Source organism: Gymnoscopelus braueri (genome assembly GCF_963280865.1).
Source record: "Gymnoscopelus braueri genome assembly, chromosome: 22".
NCBI classification, from domain to species: Eukaryota; Metazoa; Chordata; class Actinopteri; order Myctophiformes; family Myctophidae; genus Gymnoscopelus; species Gymnoscopelus braueri.
Genome location: NC_137624.1, coordinates 9,667,713 through 9,688,509, shown reverse-complemented (window position 1 = coordinate 9,688,509; position 20,797 = coordinate 9,667,713). Strand labels below are relative to the sequence as shown.

At 41.1% G+C, this 20,797-nt stretch overlaps 1 protein-coding gene across 2 annotated transcripts in view; it reads left to right on the top strand.

Moving 5' to 3' along the window:
• The window catches only part of ctif (CBP80/20-dependent translation initiation factor), a 109,923-nt gene that overhangs the window by 48,753 nt on the left and 40,373 nt on the right, over nt 1-20,797 (top strand). For both annotated transcript variants that reach the window (XM_080419659.1, XM_080419658.1), the window contains exon 8: nt 17,715-17,791. In XM_080419659.1, coding sequence (XP_080275785.1) covers nt 17,715-17,791 — 77 coding nt within the window. The remainder of the gene's footprint in view (nt 1-17,714; nt 17,792-20,797) is intronic.

Sequence of the window (20,797 nt, the reverse complement as noted above, 5' to 3'; positions counted from 1 at the left end):
ACGCATATATGCGTTCTTGGCACTCAATGTGTTAAATGCAGAGGACACGTTTTTATGTGCAAAATGTACAGTGATAAATACGTTTTACAATTATTATCCGTCTTCATCACCCAGCTCTGCTAGTCTGAGTCGGCGGTGACGGGAGGCCACTTTTACTCAACCTGCTAACACATTGATTGCCTAGATCGAGTTAATTCGTTTTTCAAATCCATCGCTTGCGTGCCGCAATTCTGAAGAACGAGTTAACTCGTTCTTTGGAATTTTCATTGTTTAATCTGTGATCGCGCTGTTCTGTTTATTTTTCATCATCAGTTTCGTTTTCCACTTACGTCACACTCACCCGGAGCCGGATGCATAACGCAGATTCTGTTTCCGGGTCACATTTTTTCCCCGTCATTTTCGGCCAGAATAGGGAAAAACACATTTTTTCACACGGTATAAAAAACGAACAGAGAGCTCCACTTCTATTTTCTTTGGTCTGGGTGACTAACAGTCATCGTCGTCGTGTATCACAACGGTCTAGTCGGCGATTGTCGAAAACGTCACGTCCTGTTATGACGTATTTGACTGTTTGAGCCTGTTTGGAGGGGGTGAGTGAGTCAGCGAGTCATCGAGGTGTAAATTTGCTGCTCTCTGCTGGTCGATCCTTGTATGTGTTTATAACCGCAGCCAGAGAAACTTAAATGAATTTAAATAACAAAATAACAAAACAAAAAAACACGCTAATCGCTGGCAAGGGGGGTGAGTATATTATGAATAAACTCTGGCAGTCAATGTGCTAATAGGGCTGTCACCATTACAAATTGTCGATTTAATTGTCACTCAAATTAATTGCGATTAACGATTTATTTGTGTGTTTGGCGTTGAACATCGGAACATATGAATAAAGAAATAATTTCTGTTTGCCTTTTAGGCTTTGTTATCAAAAAATTGCACGGGGCAGATATGACAACTTAAATATACAAAGAAATTGTTGACATTTAATAATTTGTAATTATGTCAAAATAGTGAGCTTGTAGATCTGCTATTTTTGAACAGCCAAAGAAATCTAAAATGACACATACGCGTTCCCGGATTGAATGGGTTAAAAGCCAAAGCTACTGTTGTCTGTGTTTGTGTGTGTGTGTGCGTGCACGCGCGCACATGCACGATGCTCCATTCCGGTGCCTGGGAAAAGCTAGCTAATAGCTTCGAGGGGGGAAACTGGGTTTCCCTTTCCTCCCGCTGAGTGAGGCTGGAGGACGTTTGTAGGAGGTTTGTTAGGAAGATGGTAAAAAGATTGACCTGGGTAAACGGCTCTCTTTTTAAATGGCCTCCATGGAATACTTTGTACACGCCGTTTCCACTGGGCCTCCTCCACCCTGCGTCCTATTGTAAGGAAGGAAAGGCAGTGCCAGAAATCTCTAATCATTGATTTGTTGAATCCATACGCAGACATACATACTGTACTGTACTGTTATGTGTGCGATGGAACCGGTCTTGCCTTCCTTTTGTCACTGAAAGGTAGTGGTTGGAAAAAGTACTCAAATTCTTTACTTAAAGGGATACTTCACTCTCGGGCCGGGGACACATTTAAAAAAAATATTTAAAATAAATGAAAAAAGTTATGGAAAATTCATGGCCCCCTCACACATTAGTAGGACACTCTAATGCGTGAGGGGGCCATGAATTTTCCATAACTTTTTTCATTTATTTTTAATATTTTTTTTAAATGTGTCCCCGGCCCTAAAGTGAAGTATCCCTTTAAGTAAAAGTGTCAATACTGCAATGTGGAAGTACCGTGTTACAAGTAAAAGTCCGGAATTCAAAATTGACTCGAGTAAAAAGTACAAAAGTATTGGTATCAAAATGTACTTAATGTACCAAAAGTAAAAGTACTAAAATGCTTGAAAATAGCAGATCTACAAGCTCACAACGCGTCGCGATGCGACGCGTTGTGAGCTTGTAGATCGTCTATTTTCAAATGGCCGTGGTATAAAATAGGGCTGAAGTGGTTAATGTGTGTTTTTATAATGTCACAATTTATATCTGCAAAGTAACTAGTAACTAAAGTTTTCAAAAATATTGTATTGGAGTAAAAGTACAATATTTGCCTCTGAGATGTAGTGGAGTAGAAGTAAAAGTATTGAAAATTGGAAAAACGCCAGTAAAGTAAAAGTACCTCAAAATTGTACTTAAGTACAGTACTTGAGTAAATGTACTTTGTTACTTTCCACCACTGCTGAAAGGTCACTAATAATGAATAATAACAATAATGTTGTACACTAATATTAATAATAATCATACATGTAATACACCAATAGCAATAATCCCATATGATGTGATCATAACAATAATAATCAGACATGTATAATGCACTGTATAATACACTATATAATACTGTAATACACTAATAATAATGGTAATAACTCATGTCTACAGCACACTTGTTCCCTTCCCCAGTCAGTCAGTGTTTTGACCCACTAACTCGCTGCCTGCCAAGCTCATCAGCCTAATATCATATCAGTATGAACGTTAGTATTATGCAGTGGTGGAAAAAGTACTCGCATTCTTTATTTAAGTAAAAGTATCAATACTGCAATGTAGAAATACTCTTTTACAAGTAAAAAGTCTGGTATTCAGAATTTACTTGAGTAAAAGTACGAAAGTGTTGGTATCAAAATATACTTAAAGTTCCAAAAATTAGAAAGTACTCATTATGCAGAATGTCCCATTTCACAAGTTTTCAAAAAATGTATCTTTTGAAAATAGCAGATCTACAAGCTCACAGTGTGTCGCATCGCGACGCATTGTGAGCTTGTAGATCGGCTATTTTCAAATGACCCGAAATGTATATAGGGCTGAAGTGGTTAATGTATGTTTTGTAATAATAATCAAAACCTACAAAGTAACTCAAGTTTTCAAATAATTGTAGTGGAGTAAAAGTACTATATTTGCCTCTGAGATGTAGTGGAGTAGAAGTAAAAGTATATAAAATGTTAAATACTCCAGTAAAGTAAAAGTACCTCAATATGGTACTTAAAAGTACAGTACTTGAGTACATGTACTTAGTTACTTTCCACCACTGGTATTATGGCAACCGCTCTGTGTGTTAGAGAGAGAGAGAGAGAGAGAGAGGGAGAGAGACTAAGACCGTCTGTACGGCTGACATCCTGAGCAACAGCCAGTAACTTTATTTATGCAACTTGGCCGCGATGTGCGGAAGTCATTTTGGAGCCAGTTCAGTTCAGTAGGTTCCTGCTTGCATTTGATCACGTTCTCCGTTTCCCCCCAGGGATCGGCAGGCTCTTTTTTTTTTAAACTATGACCAAAAATGTTCGTCGGCTACCTTTTTTTCACTGACGATGACGATATATTATATTGACTATTTCGTCAACAAATAAAAACTAGACCAAAATGTTATTGAGGGACTAGTGGAGAAGAGATCTAGGAGAACTAAAAGACAATTCATTTTATGTTTGGTTGCGCTCGGGTGGCGTGCTCTGAAAATAGCAGATCTACAAGCTCACAACGCGTCGCAGTGCGACGCGTTGTGAGCTTGTAGATCGGCTATTTTCAGCATGCAACCAAGTGTAAAATCGGCCATTACGACGCCAAGAAGGTCCGCCCAAAAACACATTTTAGTCGACTATAATCTTATGATATTTAGTCGACTAAAACTAGACAAAAACGTAAACATTTCAGATGACTACAATATGACTAAAACTAAATGGAATTTTATTCAAAAGACGAAATGGAACAAAATCTAGATTTGCTGTCAAAGTCAACACTGGTTTCCTGGCGGAGATTTTATTTTCAGAATTATGTGTATACAAATGTTGCTCCAATTCTGGAGTCTATACGTGTCTCTGTGCCCGTCTCATCAAAATGTTGACGTGCATGGGACACGGTCTACATACATCAGGAAATGGCTGATGAATTGAAAGCGTGAACGTCGGGTCGTAGTTGAGTATCTATGCATGTTCTGGTGAAGCTCTTCTGCGAGGTGAGGTAGACCGTCACCACAGGACTTTCACACAAGCAGGCTGCCTTGTACAACGAGGCTTTCACCACCGAACGCTGCAATGTGATTGACGCAGATTTCGTTCACAAACATTGCATGCATTGTAACCAGCTATCAACAGTTTAACCCCTTTAAGACTGGGAACGCGTCTGTGTCATTTTTTGATTTCTTTGGCTATTCAAAAATAGCAGATATACAAGCTTGTAGATCTGCTATTTTTGAAAAGTCGTGTGCAAATCTTTGAATATATATATATATATATATATCTTTTGTTCCAGGGACCTCCAGAAGCAAAGATTTGAGTTACAAATCGCTTTCAAAAAAATATATATATTCAAAGATTTGCACACATTTTCACGTTTCTTCAAAAATAGCAGATCTACAAGCTCGTAGCGCCGCACTCGGTGCCGCGGTACGACCTTGTATATCTGCTATTTTTTAATAGCCAGAGTATAAAATAATGGCTATAGCTCACATCTAAAATGACAAGGTATGCGTTCCGGGATTGAACGAGTTAAGATTGTAAAGGGAGGCCACACCGTTACTAGACTCTTTTACATTTTCATTAACAGCATTTCAAATGAAGACAGTAGGGGCTGAGGAGCTATCGGGAAATATTTTCAGTTCGATTCCCTGGCCTCCCCCCGGGGTTAGTATCGAAGTGTCCCTGAGCAAGGACACTGAACCCCTAACAGCTCCGGGTGAGCAGGTTTGGTGCCTTTTGGAAGGTTTCCTCCACCGTCGGTGTGTGTGTGTGTGTGTGTGCGCGCGTGTGTGTGTGTGTGTGTGAATGTAATTGTAAAGCACTTTGGAGAAAAGGCGCGATATACTGTAAATGCACCGTTTATATGGCACTGTCGAGATGGAGGGAAGTGGGGGTTGAACAATGAACATGAGAGCGAGATGGGAAAGAATGAACATCCCATCTTGTGATCAGTGGTTAAAATCAAACCAAAAGAGGAAGAACGCTGGAGTCTGGGAGCCCAGACAGCGCAGACTGTTTGGCCCCTTTGTCTCCAAGCCTACGTGCTCCACAGCAGGACTCTCTGGTAAGAGGCGGGTCTGGGGGGGGGGGGGGGGCGGAGTTAAGGCTTTTGGGGTTTCCCACATGAGGAACCTGCCCTATAGGATCTATGTACTGTATGCGTTGTAGCTCCTCCCATGTCACACGCTTAATACCTGCTTCCTCCCTCCTCTCTGTCCACTAATCATCATCTCGCCCACTGGCTGTTCAGTGGTCTCTGTCTCACCTCTTCACCTCTCTGATTGCATTATTTTTTTCGACCACTTTTATCACTTTTTATTTTCCGGTATGGCTCTTGCAGGGAGCTAGCAGTCTACAGTATACGCGGGTCTGTCTGTCTGTTCGTACAGAGCGAATCTTACTGAACCGATCAGCGGCAAATATGCCCACATTTGTTGTCATATGTGGTAGATGTGTCACACTGTATTATTCAAATATTTGTATTGAGTTTTTTCAAAAAAGTTCACATAAAAACACATAACAAACGACTACAAAACACCACAGACACTAGTACTCAATACACATTGAAACGGATACACATACCATCCATTTACTAATTGACCGAAAATGAAAGGACATTTTAGTACAATACATTGACATAAAAAGCGGTATTATCACAAAATTAAAGTCAATAAGAGAAAAGAAAAAAGAGAATAATTAAGTAAATGCAAAATAAAAGGGAAGAATGGAACAGAATTTTTTTACAAGTGAAATGTAATTTAATGCAAAGTAATATAAATCTGTAAAATAAATCATTAAAAAAATAAATCAACTATGTCATACTGTAGATGACTGGCGTCACTGGCCGGTCCCACGAAGCGGAGGCCCACGTGAAGAGGCCGCACGGCCGTTTCCCACGTGGATCTGGAGATCCATCATGATCTAGATTTATTTCCCGTCGTCGTTATTATGTTGTACTCACTACCTCATGTCCGCTTCCCAGGCGGTATATTTCATCTGTCCCCTTTCTCTCTCTCTCCCACCCACCTCTTCTCCCCGTCGTCCATCCATCTCCCCTCCCTGTCACGGCGGCGGGCAGCAGGACAATGTCCAGGGGGGTCAAGGTGACCGGTAGCTGCTTCCGCAAAGGCCCCTTCCTGCTTTTGTCTCTCCAGCCCCTAGAACTCCTTAGGATTCTGCTCTCTGTGCAGTGGTGGAAGGAGTTACTTGTGCGTGTTTTACTTAAGTAAAAGTATCAATACCTCAAGAGTAGAAATACTCGTGTTACAAGTGAAAGTCCTGTGTTCAACATTTACCTGAGTAAAAGTACAAAAGTAATAGAGGGACCACTGAAGCGAAGCCGACATACAAGACATACCGACACATAGCAGACATACAGTCTGATATTTTTGAACATTTAGAAAAATCTTGAAAGTCTGCAAACTATTGATTTAGAAGGCATTTGTAGAGTCGGCCTCAGGTCTTAACCCATTCAAACCAGGAACGCGTCTGTGTGTCATTTTTCGATTTCTTTGGGCTATTCAAAAATAGCAGATATACAAGCTCATAGCGTGGCACCGAGTGCCGTGCTATGAGCTTGTATATCTGCTATTTTTGGGGAAAATAATCTTTGAATATATATATTTTTAAAGCGAACATTTGTGACTCAAATCTTTGCTTCTGGGTTTTTTTTTATTAAAAACGTATGTTGCTATTTTATCAGTGGTTCTCAAGAATTATATATATTTGGCCCCCATCTGAAAATATTTTGTTCCAGGGACCCCCAGAAGTTGTAACATAGTTACAAAGAAATCTTAAAACGACACACAGATGCGTTCCCGGTCTTAATGGGTTAATGGGATGAACCCTACACCCATTGTTGGGTGTAGGGTTCATCCTCCTGGGGAGTTTTGAAGGCGCACTAGCCGGTGCTAAGAATAGCCCAACTATCAGAAGTAGTTCCAATCCATCCTCCAAACTGTTGCACTGCGTCACATACTGCTGGGAGAAAGCTATAATTGTACCGCTGTTACTAGGCAACGGCTTTTCTTTTCCTCTTTAGTTTTAAGTTGTTTAGTTAGTGTGAGAGAGAGAGAGACGGCGAAAGAGAGACACATTATTATTATTATCATTATTATAGATAAAAACGTTCCAATGCATTATACTTGCGTCTGGTGACCAAACAGAATAGTTTTTGATAGAGTACAATATGTCTGGAAAGTCACAACTACAAGTTTTTTTTAACTTTACTTGAGTATTTTCAGTACTTTTACTTCTACTCGGAGGCAAATATTATACTTTTACTGCACTACAATTATTTGAAAACTTTAATTACTAGTTACTTTGTCGATTTAGATTATTATTACAAAACGTATTACCCACTTCAGCCCTATATACATTTCGGCCTTTTGAAAATAGCCGATCTACAAGCTTGTAGATCTGCTATTTTCAAATGAATGTTTAGACATTTTATACATTGGCAGACATTCTGCATAATGAGCACTTTCTACCTTGGGTACTTAAAGTACATTTTGATACCAATACAATTGAATTCTGTACTTTTTAGTACTTCTGCACTTCTGCATTATTGATACTTTTACTTAAGTAAAAATATTTAGTACTTTTTCCACCACCGGTCACTGTATTGTACACTGTGTAATATTACAGCTAAATGTAGTGCTTTTGCTGAAGTGACAGTCTTCCCTCACCAAATTTAACTCACAGAATTGACGTTGAGTCAACAAATCTCATCATGTCCATATACACTTTCGATGTGACAATTGTGAGTCACAAAGAACTGTACCAGGCATCATGCAAGTAATGGGAATACTTAGTGCCCCCAACAGCAAAACATTTCATATAATTTCATTTTATATTAACCTTTTTTTTTTTTACTCTCAGTCACTCTCAAAACCCAATTCTACAATCACTCATACGTATGTAATAAACCTGAAGACTTATAATATTGTACACAAGTGTAATGTACTTAACTGTACAGTACAGTACAGTATAAGTACACACGGTACGTAACATAACAGACGTTCTCCTACAGAGGAGATGAGCAGACTGTCTAGCCTGGTAAACCCTCCCTCCGGAATCTCATTTCTATTTGATTCCTGGAGTGAGTCTGGCATGAACCGCCTCTCTGCAATATTGGCTGTGTATGCCAAACGGCCACGCCTATCAGCGTCGTCGCTCATTGTTCTGTGATTGACAGCTTACGTTGGCCAATCAGGTGGCGAGTTCGAGTGAGCCCAAAACACGAACGGCAGCCATCTTTTTCTTGTGCGCTATTTTCTCCGCAATTTTTTTACTTCAAAAAGCTCTCTAACTTCTATTTTGAGGCACGGAATTTACTTATAAGATATCGTTTGGATAGAATTTAGTTGTTTAACTTCATATATGTGGTCAATTAATCATGACAAAGCCTATTTAAAAATAAAAATGTAGAGAACCGGTAGGGGCGGGCAGTGACACCCATGTATCCGAATAAGGCAACCCATTTTGGGCATGGATCGTCTCAAAAGTCTCGTTGCGTCACATTAGACTGGTGAACTGCTGATTGGCTGAAGGGGAAAAATGATCATTGGCTGAAGGGGTTGTCAGTCAACGGTATTACTCCCGCCCAACTCCAGCACAGCCAATATTACAGAAAGGCGGATCAGGCCAGACTCACTCCTGAAATCAAATGGAAATGAGATTTCCGGAGGGAGGGTTTACCAGGCTACAGACTGTCAGTGTAGTATTATAAACTATAGAGCAGCCACAGTGTGGCCAATCTCTTCTCTCACTGTCATTCACAAGCATTGCAGGAACGCTTACAGCTATCACACACACACACACACACACACACACACACACACACACACACACACACACACACACACACACACACACACACACACACACACACACAGCTGTAATCATCTGCAACCTGCTGCTCCAGAGACGGCCCTGTGATCACGTTTCCACTGCGTTGCTGTCGAGTAGAAACCTTGTATGTCCTCTCAGGAAATGGGGGGAAAAAAGAACCATGTGTTCCAATGGATCCAATATAGTTATTATTTAGTCACAAACTCTTGTTAGTACTTTTTATTTGTTCAATATCTATAAAACCCACAGACACACTTTCAGTTTAAGGGATAGTTCACCCCCAAAATGTTTTTTTTTTCCGCATTTTTTGGCAGCGGTTCCGGTAGGAGACACAAAGAGTCTCCTTTGTGTCTCCTACCGGAACCACTGCCTACCGGTCCGCTGGTCATCAAATGATTGGCTTAGGAATGTGACAAAAACAAAACAATATCCATGAATTCAAGTCTCCATGGGGGTGACTAATCGATATAAATATAAATGTCTTCTTAAAAATAGCAAACGGTAGTAGCTCACAACGTTGTGAGCTTGTAGATTGGCTATTTTGGCTACTTTTGTATGACACTGTACTAAAACAAAGTAGGGCATTCATTTACAAAAAACGAACAAACATGAAAAGCATGAAGAAATGTGGAGATACTAGGTTTCTGCCTCATAGCAACGACAGACTACCAGAGTGTCTCTCTCTCTCTCTCTCTCTCTCTCTCTCTCTCTCTGCCTCTTTGATCCTACCATGGCACTGTCTCCTGCTATAGGTAGACATCTCTGTACGAGGGCTTTGATACTCTGCCGTGGCGCTGGCCTTTTGATCTCTTCGTCAAAGAAATGAGACACGCATGCTAGGAGGACCACACACCACTAGGCACGTTAACGGCTGATTTATGCTCGGTTTGCGCGTCTCCCTGAGCGTCGAAAATAGACGATCTACAAGCTCCACAACGCGAACGTTTCCCACAGAATAGGGAGGCTAGTGTTCAGGTGGTTAAAAATCCATTCAGCAATATAATAGGGGAGCCGCAGTCAGAGGCCATGGGTATTCAGGGGTCCTTGAGAAGTTGAAATATCCATTCCACACGCTGGATTGTAGCTACAGTACCGTTTGAGATTTCATCAAGCGCTCCTGTGCGCAGTGGTAGAAAAAGTACTCCAATACTGCAATGTAGAAATACTCTGTTACAAGTAAAAGTCGGGAATTCAAAATGTATTGGTATCAAAATGGACTTAAAGTGCCAAAAGTAAAAGTACTCGTTATGCAGAAGGTCCCATTTCACAAGTTTTCAAATGTATAAAAATACTTTGCAAATAGCGAATCTACAAGCTCGGCGCACAACGCCTCGCAGTTCGGCTATTTTCAAAATATGTATCTGTGGAACCGAGTCAAACTAAATGTAATGCCTACAATTCCAAGTGCTTGTCAGGGGTGGGGGGTCCCCAGTTCAAATGTGCTTATTTTTGGGGGGTCTGAAACGTTTGGGAACCCTTGTACTACAGCATAGAGTACAGAAGTCCTGACGTCACTCGTTCATCCCCTGGTTCGTAAAGTAATTTCTCTATGGAGAATAACATTGGGTCATCTTAGAATCGTCTCATATAAGAATTGTGGTCCAAAAATAAACAAACTGTCTCGGCGATATTGTCAGGGAGGAGGTTCTGTATAGTTTATGATAGTCAGTCACTTATAAGTCTGTTTCTGGTGAAAATTTAACTAATTCGGCGGAAGTAACATTATCGTTTTCTCACCGTCAGTTGATGCTTCATATCCATAAGAGTCAAACCGCCGGGATCATTTGTTTATTTTTGGAACACAGTTCTTATTTGACGCGATATTAAAGACGTCAATGGGGATTCAGAACGGGGGTGGAAAACCGCGAACCAGGTAGGATAAATTACGTCAGACTTCGGTGCTCTATAGGCTAGACTTATTGTGGGTTGCTTTGAGAGGAGTCGGTGTTTGTTCTTAACACATTGATTGCCAAGATCGCATCGATGTGTTCTTTCAAATACATCGCTTGAGTGCCAGCATTCAAAAGAACGCATTGATGCGTTCTTTTGAATTTTCATTGTTTAATCTGTGATCGCACGGCTGTGTTTATTTCTCATCAACACTTTCGTTTTCCACTTACGTCACACTCACCCTGAGCCGGATGTAAAAAAAAAAATTCATTTCCGGGTCACATTGTTTTTCTCCGGTGATTTTCGGCCAGAATAAGGAAAAACACGTTTTTTCACACGGTATAAAAAACGAACGGACAGCTCAACTTCTATTTTCTTTGGTCCGGGTGACTAACAGTCATCGTCGTAGTGTATCACATCGTTTTCAGGCCGATCAGCGGACCAGGGATTGTCGAAAACATAACATCCTGTGAATGACCGGATATGACGTGGGTCTGTTTGGGAGGGGGCGAGCGAGGTGATCAATGTGTGGATTTGCTGCTCTCTACTGGTGGAACTGTCGTATGTGCTTAACACCATAATCAGAGAATTTATTTGAATGAAAAATTGCAAAATTAAAAAATTAAAAAACACGCAAATTGCTGGCACAGGGCTGAATACATTATGAATAAACTCTGGCAGTCAATGTGTTAAGCTTGTCCAGCGGGCTCTCATTGACTGCAATGCATTCCATGGATCTCCCGCTTCCAGTGTGCCTCCTGTGGCTCCCATGCATCGAGCGTTTCCGCCCCGCCGTCTGTTCTCTCTTTATCGTTTGTCAGTGTTCCAGGTAGCCCCACCCACTGCCCTTTGACCTCACGAATACTGTGAGGTATGTGAGCTTCCTCTAGACGCAGACAGACACACACACACACACACACGTACAGTCACACGCACGCACACACACACACACACACACACACACACACACACACACACACACACACACACACACACACACACACACACACACACACAAACACACTCAGTGGTGGAAAGACACTTAAGTACATTTACTCAAGTGCTGTACATAAGTACAATTTTGAGGTACTTTTACTTTACTGGAGTATTTCCAATTTTCTGTACTTTAACTTCTACTCCACTACATCTCAGAGGCAAATATTGTACTTTTACTCCACTACAATTATATGAAAACTGTTTACTAGTTACTTTGTAGATTTAGATTATTATTACTAAACATACATTAATCATACATTATATATATATTTTGGCTATTTTCAAAAGATGTGTATACATTAAGAAAACTTGAAATGGGACATTCTGCATAATGAGTACTTCTACTTTCGGTACTTTAACTACATTTTGATCCCAATACCTTTGTACTTTTACTCAAGTAAATTTAGAATTCCGGACTTTTACTTAGTATTTCTACATTGCAGTATTGATACTTTTACTTAAGTAAAGAATTTGAGTACTTTTTCCACCACTGCACACACTGAGAGAGAGAGAGACTGATGTGGAATACAATGCACTCTAGATTTCCGCGCAGGACATGTTTTCGCAGTCGCACTCCCGTTGGAATTTCTAGATATAGATTGTGCGTGTTGTGTGTGCAGACGTGTACAGTAGCGGTCATAGATTGTCATCTGATAACCATTTGAGGCGGAATTACAGCCTACTGATAATCTACAGGAAAACAATGCTAACAAAACATGCAACTGCACCTTCACCCGTCTGTCTGTCTGTCTGTCTGTCTGTCTGTCTGTCTGTCTGTCTGTCTGTCTGTCTGTCTGTCTCTCCCCTCCTCTGCCTCCCGCCTCCATTTTCGGTTTAACCCGTTAAGGCCTGAGGCTGATTCTTATGAATGTCTTCTAAATCCTAACAGTATTCTGGAAAAAAAAACGTATGTTTCTATATCAGCGGTGCTCAAACCTTTTCATGTCAAGGACCCCCCAAAATGATGTGCATTTGGCCCGCCGACCCCCATCTCAAAATGTGTTGTTCCAGGAACCCCCCAGAAGCAAAGATTAGAGTTAAAATTTTTCGCTTTAAAATAATGTAAATATATTAATTTGCACGCATGTTCTCGACTTTTCAAAAATAGCAGATCTACAAGTTAAGTTATTTGTCATATCTGCCCTGTGCAACTTTTGATCACGAAGCCTAAAAGGAAACCAGATTTGTTTTAAAAAAAAATCATATGCTCCAATGTTCCAACGCCAAACACACAATGAAATCGTTAATCGCAATTATTTGAGTGACAATTAATCGTCAACTTAAATTTGTAATCGTGACAGCCCTAGGGATCCCCCCCCCAGAGGTCAACCCCCCCCCCCCCCCCCCAAAGGACCCCCTGCTTTGAGAACCAGTTAGCTGTAGTAACCTCTGCAGACTTGTTGTTGAGATGTTCCCTCTGGAGTGAGCTGACAGTCAGGGCTCGGCTAACCTTCTCCAGCTTCAACCTTCAGTCAGTGTGATTGCAGTGAGCTGTCCAGAGTTTTTGGGATGGATGCCAGTTGTCTGCTTCACCTTGCGTCTCTCTCTCTCTCTCTCTCTGGCTATTCAAAAATAGCAGATATACAAGCTCATAGCGCGGCACCTATGAGCTTGTAGATCTGCTGTTTTTAGATTTTTTTTCAAAACACTGTTAGGATTTAGAAAACATTTTTAAGAATTGCCTCAGGTCTCAATGGGTTAAATGCTCATTATGTACTTTATCTGCCCATTTGATTCTGTTGAAGGTCTCAAAAACGAACCCTGCGCTAGGTTAAATGGCGTTATAAGGGAAAGGCAGAGGCACTCCTGTGTAAAAACTTCAAAGCTTTTATTGAAAAAGCCTTTATTGAAAAAGCCTTTATTGAAATAGCTAATGCATGGGAAGAATAAAAAAAATAGTACACCTACATGTTGCGGCACACATCCTTTATCAGGGTGCTTACTATTTGACAAAAAGACACACTCCTTTTTTTCTCTCTGTGCTAGGTTTGCTGTTGCTTCAATCTGCTGCAGCCACAGACTGGAATGACCTACAAAAAAAACTCTAAAAATGGCCACTTTCATCTTTACGTCTGCTTTTAAAGTCTTTTAAAGTCATTCTTAAATTGTCTGTCCCTCAGACTGTCAGCCACCGTTTTATGTCGTCTATTCGTCTCTGCGTTCGGTTTTATTGTGTGCATTTTAACCGTGTTCTGTAATTTATGACATTGCATTGTTTTATGTTGTGTTGCTTTTATTGTTTTAACGTGACTGTTGATTTACTGGTAGCCTCCTCTCCCTCAAGAGGCTTTGCCTTCTGCCAGGCGGCAGTTGTTAATACGTGAAATTTGTTCTTAACCCATTGAAACCGGGAAAGCATCTGTATCGTTTTAGATTTTAGCGTTGGCTATTCAAAAATAGCAGATGTACAAGCTCACGGCGCACTTTTAAAAAAAAAAGATCTTCAATAATAAATCATTTTCAATTACGAAAATGTTTAAGAACTACTGATTTAGAAGGCATTTGTAGAATTGGCCTCAGGTCTTAATGGGTTAATCTTTCTTTGCCTGGTAATGAAGGTTAAATAAATGAACACACACGTGCACACTAATTTCTCTCACGCATCCACGTACTGTATGGGGATCTCCATATATGGGAAGGTTGAGATTGAATAGGTCACTGAAGGTCGGGACTGAATAGGTCATTTATTCCCCTATATGAGTGTGCTCTGTATGTTCTGAATGTTGTACAATATTTTTTTGTTCAAAACGGGCCACTCGTGCAAACTTAAGATGTCAGTCTTAGCCAATCAGGATGGAATTTGAGTTTGTTTTAGTTAGTTTTGTAAACACACAATACAGTTTCAGTTAGTTATCGATATATATTTTTTTATTGTAGCTTTTATTTAGTTCAGTTGTTAACTAGTTAACTATAATAATCGTGTTTGGGAGTCCCCCCCAACTCCTTGATTCTCACAGTCTAATGTTGGCAGGCCTGAGTCATGGCAGCCAGTTCCCATCTGATGTTGTGTGGGAGCTCCGCCTGATCAACGCCGTACTGAATAACTGCTAGCTTGCATAACGTCTTCAGACTAGGACTCAAGTCTAGGATGTACAGGTCATGATCATCTTTAAGGAGGATGACACGATCTCCCACAATGCAACAGAACATCCTATGATACGGGCTTTTCCCCTTGGGCTCAACCGACGTCCAGGAGAAGGTCCCTGGATTGTATCTCCACAGATCGTTGGAGGGCCGAAACATTTTCCAGCCATCATCTATGTACATTTGGCTGCCACCAAATATGTACAGCTCTCCATTGTAGGTAAAGGCTGAATAATCTTCGCGACTGATCGTAGCGAATAGTACCTTGAACGGCGAGAAGCGAAGCTGTTCAGAAGGTGTGCTCAGCCAGCAGTTGGTCTCTGTGTCAAACACACTGACGTTCTTGTAGGATTCCCGCTGCTGCCCCCAGCCCCCAAATACAAACATCTTTGTACCGATGATGGTGGCAGTGTGACATGATGAAGGAGTTCCTCTGGTATTAATTAAAGACCAGACCATTGTGGTGGTGTCCAACTTGTACATGTCATTAGTTTTTCCAGTCTGGGTGTATCCTCCATAGATATACATGACCTTCCCCAAGACACAGGCTGAGTGGTCGGTCCTCGCCTCTGGAACCGTCCCAGAAACCCTGGGCTTCGACCATCCGTGGGTGTCCACATCAAACGCATAAAGCATGTTGCACTCGGAATTTCCCCAGATGTAGACGGTATGATCTATCGGCACAGCTTTGTAGCCGTCGAACCAGGTGGGAGCCTCAAGGTGACGTTCTCCTCGTCCAGGTGTCACTCGGGGCAACTTCACCCAGCGTAAAGACACTGTGTTGAATACAATCACACGAATCTGTTTGTCCGAGTGTTCCGTGTCGTCAGCAAAGACACGTCCAAAGGAGTACACTTTATGTTCCACTGCCACGGCAGCGCAACGAAGTTGATTTAGTCCTTCACACAGATGCGAAGTCCAGCAAAACATTCTTTACGCCACAGATGAAGTCTTGCTCTGTAAAACAATGGAGTCCTAATATAAAAGACAGATTCGATGCTTATTACTCCGGAGAGAGTTAAGGTCGCTTGAGTGTCGCTGATGTAACTGAACCCAGCCTGGGGATCCCTTTTCCTTTAAACGTTTGGCCGCAGTTCTAGTGTGATTATGGTGAGGTCAGTCATATCCGTATATGGAGCAAGTGATGTCAGTTATGCCCAAAGATGGGGTCTATGATGTCAGTCTTGGATGTTTCGGTTGTCTCCATATATGGGGCAGTCTATGATGTCAGACTTGGGTAGGTCGGTTGTCTCCATATACAGTAACTCCATATACAGTAACGCTCACTCCATGACACTCTCCCCATCACGCACTCTTCTACACAAACATGATGCTGTACGGTAACCACAGAGACAACAAGGCGTGGACTGCTCGATTGACAGGCTTGATGTTTAATGGATGAATAATATCCTGCTTGTATTCTAGCCTTTAGGCCAGGGGTCTTCCACGTTTTTCAGGCCAAGGACCCCCTAGCTGAGAGAGAGATGAAGCAGGGACCCCCTCCTCTATATTGTCTAAAATTGGGTTTCAGATGAAACTTTTTTTTTTTACTTGGGTCTGCTCTTTTTTCCTCTCTACACCTATACCTCATTGCCAAAAATAGCCGATCTACAACGCCTTGCAGCGCGAGGCGTTGTGAGCTTGGAAATGGGCTATTTTTGGCTAAAGTTCTCCCCAGAAAAGGGATGCTAGGGTTCAAGTGGTTCAACACATTCACTGCCAGGTATTATTTAATTCATTCATTCACTGGTGCCAGCGTTTTTTACCTTTTTATATTGACGATCTTTGGGGAGCCGCAATGTGTACACGGATGTAAACCAAGAGTGTCTGGGGGTGGGGGAGGGTCGCGTTTTTTTAACCTCGATCGGCCATTGTGTTGCTATCGCCCGTTGAATATGGCTCGTTTTCACCCAAAAAAAGAACAAATCCGACTAGATGTGTTTTTCTACAACTCCTAACATTAGAGTGGACGGAAGTGATTTTTTTTTGTGATGACGTCACAACCGTCCATTCCTTCTATCAGAGTCCAGGGATCATTCCTAAGTTGCGTTAGAGCGCCATCTTGTGGATTTCTTTTCTAATTGACGTGGATTTACGTCAATGGCGGTGAATGTGTTAAAAAGAAATAATCACTCAAAGATTTGGCGGCCCCCCTGTAGTAACTCTAAGGACCCCCTAGGGGTCCCGGAGCCCCTGTTGAAGACGCCTGGGAAACGGGAAGGTCCCATGTTCCTGGGCAAGACACTTAACCCCTAACGTCCCACTCCTGCACTGACCACTGTGAGCGGCAATCACCTGGATGAAGCTGAAAACTGAATTCCCCCCCTGCCCCGATCCAATACTGTAGGTCTAATTATGTGCTATATGCCGGTGGTTCTCAAAGTGTGGTTCGGGGACCCCCAGGGGTCCTTGTGGGTGTTGCAGGGGGTCCCCAGCAAAAGTAGTCAATATAGCGTCACAATCGTTTGAACCACTTTATCCATTTAAATGTTGGCTATTCAAAAATAGCAGAGCTACAAGCTCACATCGTGTCACTTTTTGCCACGCTGCAAGCTTGTACATTACTATTTTTGCAATTTCTTTGAAAAATATCAAAAATGTTAATTTTTTTTTGAATAATTCAGAATTTTTCAACACAAATCCTCTCCTCTGGCAGTCCCTGGCACAAAATATTTGCGGACGGGGGTCCGCGGCCAAATACATATCAATTTGGGGGTCCTTGGCACAAATACGTTTGAGAACCACTGCTGTATGCGATCTACAAGCTCAAGACACGTCACATCGAGGCAGGTTGTGAGCTTGTTAGATATGTTACAATGAAGTGTAAATGAAGCGTGAGCTTTTGACTTGTTGCACACAAAGAATAACTGTGTTGCTCTCGTTTCTGTTCCTTTCTCTCTACAGGCCTTTCCACCCTTACCTAACGAGGCTGAGATTGCACACACGAAAAAGCTTTTCCGACGCAGGAGGAATGACAGACGGTAAGCGCGCGCGCACACACACACACACACACACACACACACACACACACACACACACACACACACACACACAGTGGTGTTCAGTACTTTTACTTCTACTCCGCTACATATCAGAGGCAAATATTGTACTTTTACTCCACTACAATTATTTGAAAACGTTATTCTAGTTTACTTTGTAGATTTAGATTATTAGTACAAAACATACATTAACCACTTCAGCCCTATTAAAACTTTTGCTATTTGAAAATAGCCGATCTACAAGCTCACAACGCGTTGCGATGAGACGCGTTGTGAGCTTGCAGATCTGCTATTTTCAAAGCATTCCTATACATTTGGAAACTTGTGAAATGGGACACTCTGCAAAATGAGTACTTTTACTTTCAATACTTAAGTATATTTTAATGCGAATACTTTTGTACTTTTACTCAAGTACATTTTTAATACCGGACTTTTATTTGTAGCAGAGTATTTCTACATTGTGGTATTGATGCTTTTACTTAAGTACAAAATGAGAGTATTTCTTCCACCACAGTGCGTGCGCGCACACACACATACACACACCTCAGGGAAAGAGAATGTTGTTTCCACGTTGATGTCAGACACTACAGTGCCAGGCCTAGAGTCTTAACTCTTCTCCCCAGCCAACGTCAAGACAGGAATGTGGGCTGCGTCACAGACAGGGAAAAAAAGAGACAGACCAGAGAATGCTAGTTCTTCATATTTAGCCCATTAAGACCGGGAACGCATCCGTGTGTGTCATTTTAAAATTTCTTTGGCTCTTCAAAAATAGCAGATCTACAAGCTTGTAGCACGGCACCGAGTGCCGCGCTACGAGCTTGTAGATCTGCTATTTTTTGAAATAAATCGTGAACATGTTTGCAAATCGTTGAATATGTATATTGTTTCAAAGCGAACAACATGTTTTGAGATGGGGGGGGTCTGCGGCCAAATACATATCATTTTTGGTGGTCCTTTGACATGAGAAAAGTTTGAGAACCACTGATATTATAGCAGCATACGTTTTTTTCAAAAAACTGTCAGGATTTAGAAGACATTTGTAGAATCCCCCAGAAGCAAAGATCAGAGTTAAAAATGTTCGCTTTAAAAATGTATATATATTCAAAGATTTGCAAACATTTTCACGATTTTTCAAAGAAATAGCAGATCTACAAGCTCATAGCACGGCACTCGGTGCCGCGCTATGAGCTTGTCTCCAAATAGATCTGCTATTTTTGAATAGCCAAAGAAATCGAGCAATGACACAGATTCTTTCCCGGTCTTAATGGGTTAACGCATGGGTCCGCTCCACTAAAAACTATTTGTTTTGTAGCATTGACTATGTTGTCGCCACAAAAGGAAATTCTTTCCTCCAGTTACTGTGGTGAATTACGTTTATTTGCTCATAATGCTCCTCCTAATTTGTCGCTCGTGTTTTGCAAAAAATGAAACGAATGAGGCTAATCCCAAAAGCACCAGCTTGGACCTTTGTAGTCATCCATTAAAAGCAGGGGCTCAAGTCTTCCAACATCTTTTGGAAAGCCTATAAAAAAATCTAATTTTTAACCTTAAGTGTGTGACTTCATTCGAGCCAATTTTCAATTCCTGATATTTAAGAGAAAACCTCTCTCTTTCATTCTCTCGCCATTTCTCCCCGACGTCACTGGAAAATATTTCCTCGGTTGCTAAGGAACAGGCACAAAAGAAAATATTTGGGTTGTCTTTGTGGATGAAAAGGCAAAAAAGTTGAGCCATAAGAGAGACTTGGACTCTGTTTTGTAAGTGAGAAGTATAATTGGTGGTGAGTTGGGTTTTTGTGTTTTAAGAACTACATCGTTGCTGCCCGGCAGAAACTTTGTATCTCTGTATTTCTTTCTTAGGTTTTATTTTGTAAATGAATGCCCTTACAGCAGTGGTTCTCAAACTTTTTCATGTCAAGGACCCCCAAAATGATATGCATTTGGCCGCAGACCCCCCATCTCAAATATCTTGTTCCAGGGTTCCAAGATATCATTATCTGAAGATTTGCAGCTCCATCCACTCCTTGTTTAACTTATAACTGAAAAAGGCTGTATCTCGCTTCCTAAGCACTTTTTTTATACTTTGAAAAAATAAAATAAATAATCGTACTGGCCAGAAATAGCCAGAAATAATTCGGGCACTCAATGTGTTAACACATTTTGCTGGGGACCCCCTGGAACCACCCCAAGGCCCCCACTTTGAGAACCAAAGCCCTACAGTACTTCAACAGTGTTGCACCAAAGCAGCGAAAATTGCTGATCTACTGTAGACCTGCTGTTTTCACTGCTTTTGAAAAACAATTGCAAGTGATTGCTAGTGAAATCTGTCTGTGGGTTTTATAAATATTTAACCAAAGAAAAGTATTATTAACAAGAGCGTGATTGATCAAACAGAAGGACATGCTGTAGGAAGACATTGATGAGACCGGTTATTGTAGACCTTGGCTATTGAGTCCTCACTGTGACTGTTTCAACCCATTAAGACCCGGAAAGCATGTGTCATTTTAGATTTCTTTGGGCTGTCCAAAATAGCATATCTACAAGCTCATAGTGCGGCACCGAGTGCCGCGCTATGAGCTTGTAGATATGCTATTTTGGAGAAGAAAAAAAAAATCTTTAACTCAAATCTTTGCTTCTGGGGGTCCAAAACTAAATATGGAACAAAATATTTTGAGATGGGGGGGTCCTTGACATGAAAAAAGTTTGAGAACTACTGATATTATAGCAACATAAGTAAAAAAAAAAAAAAGATTTAGAAGACATTTGTAGAATCCCCAGAAGCAAACATTTGAGTTGAAAAATGTTCTCTTTAAAAAACATATACATTCAAAGATATGCACACATTTTCACGATTTTCCCCAAAAAACAGCAGATCTACAAGCTCGTAGCGTGGCACTCGGTGCCGCGCTATGAGCTTGTAGATCTGCTATTTTTGAATAGCCTAAAGTATAAAATAATGGTTATAGGTATATTATAGGAGTGTCAGTTA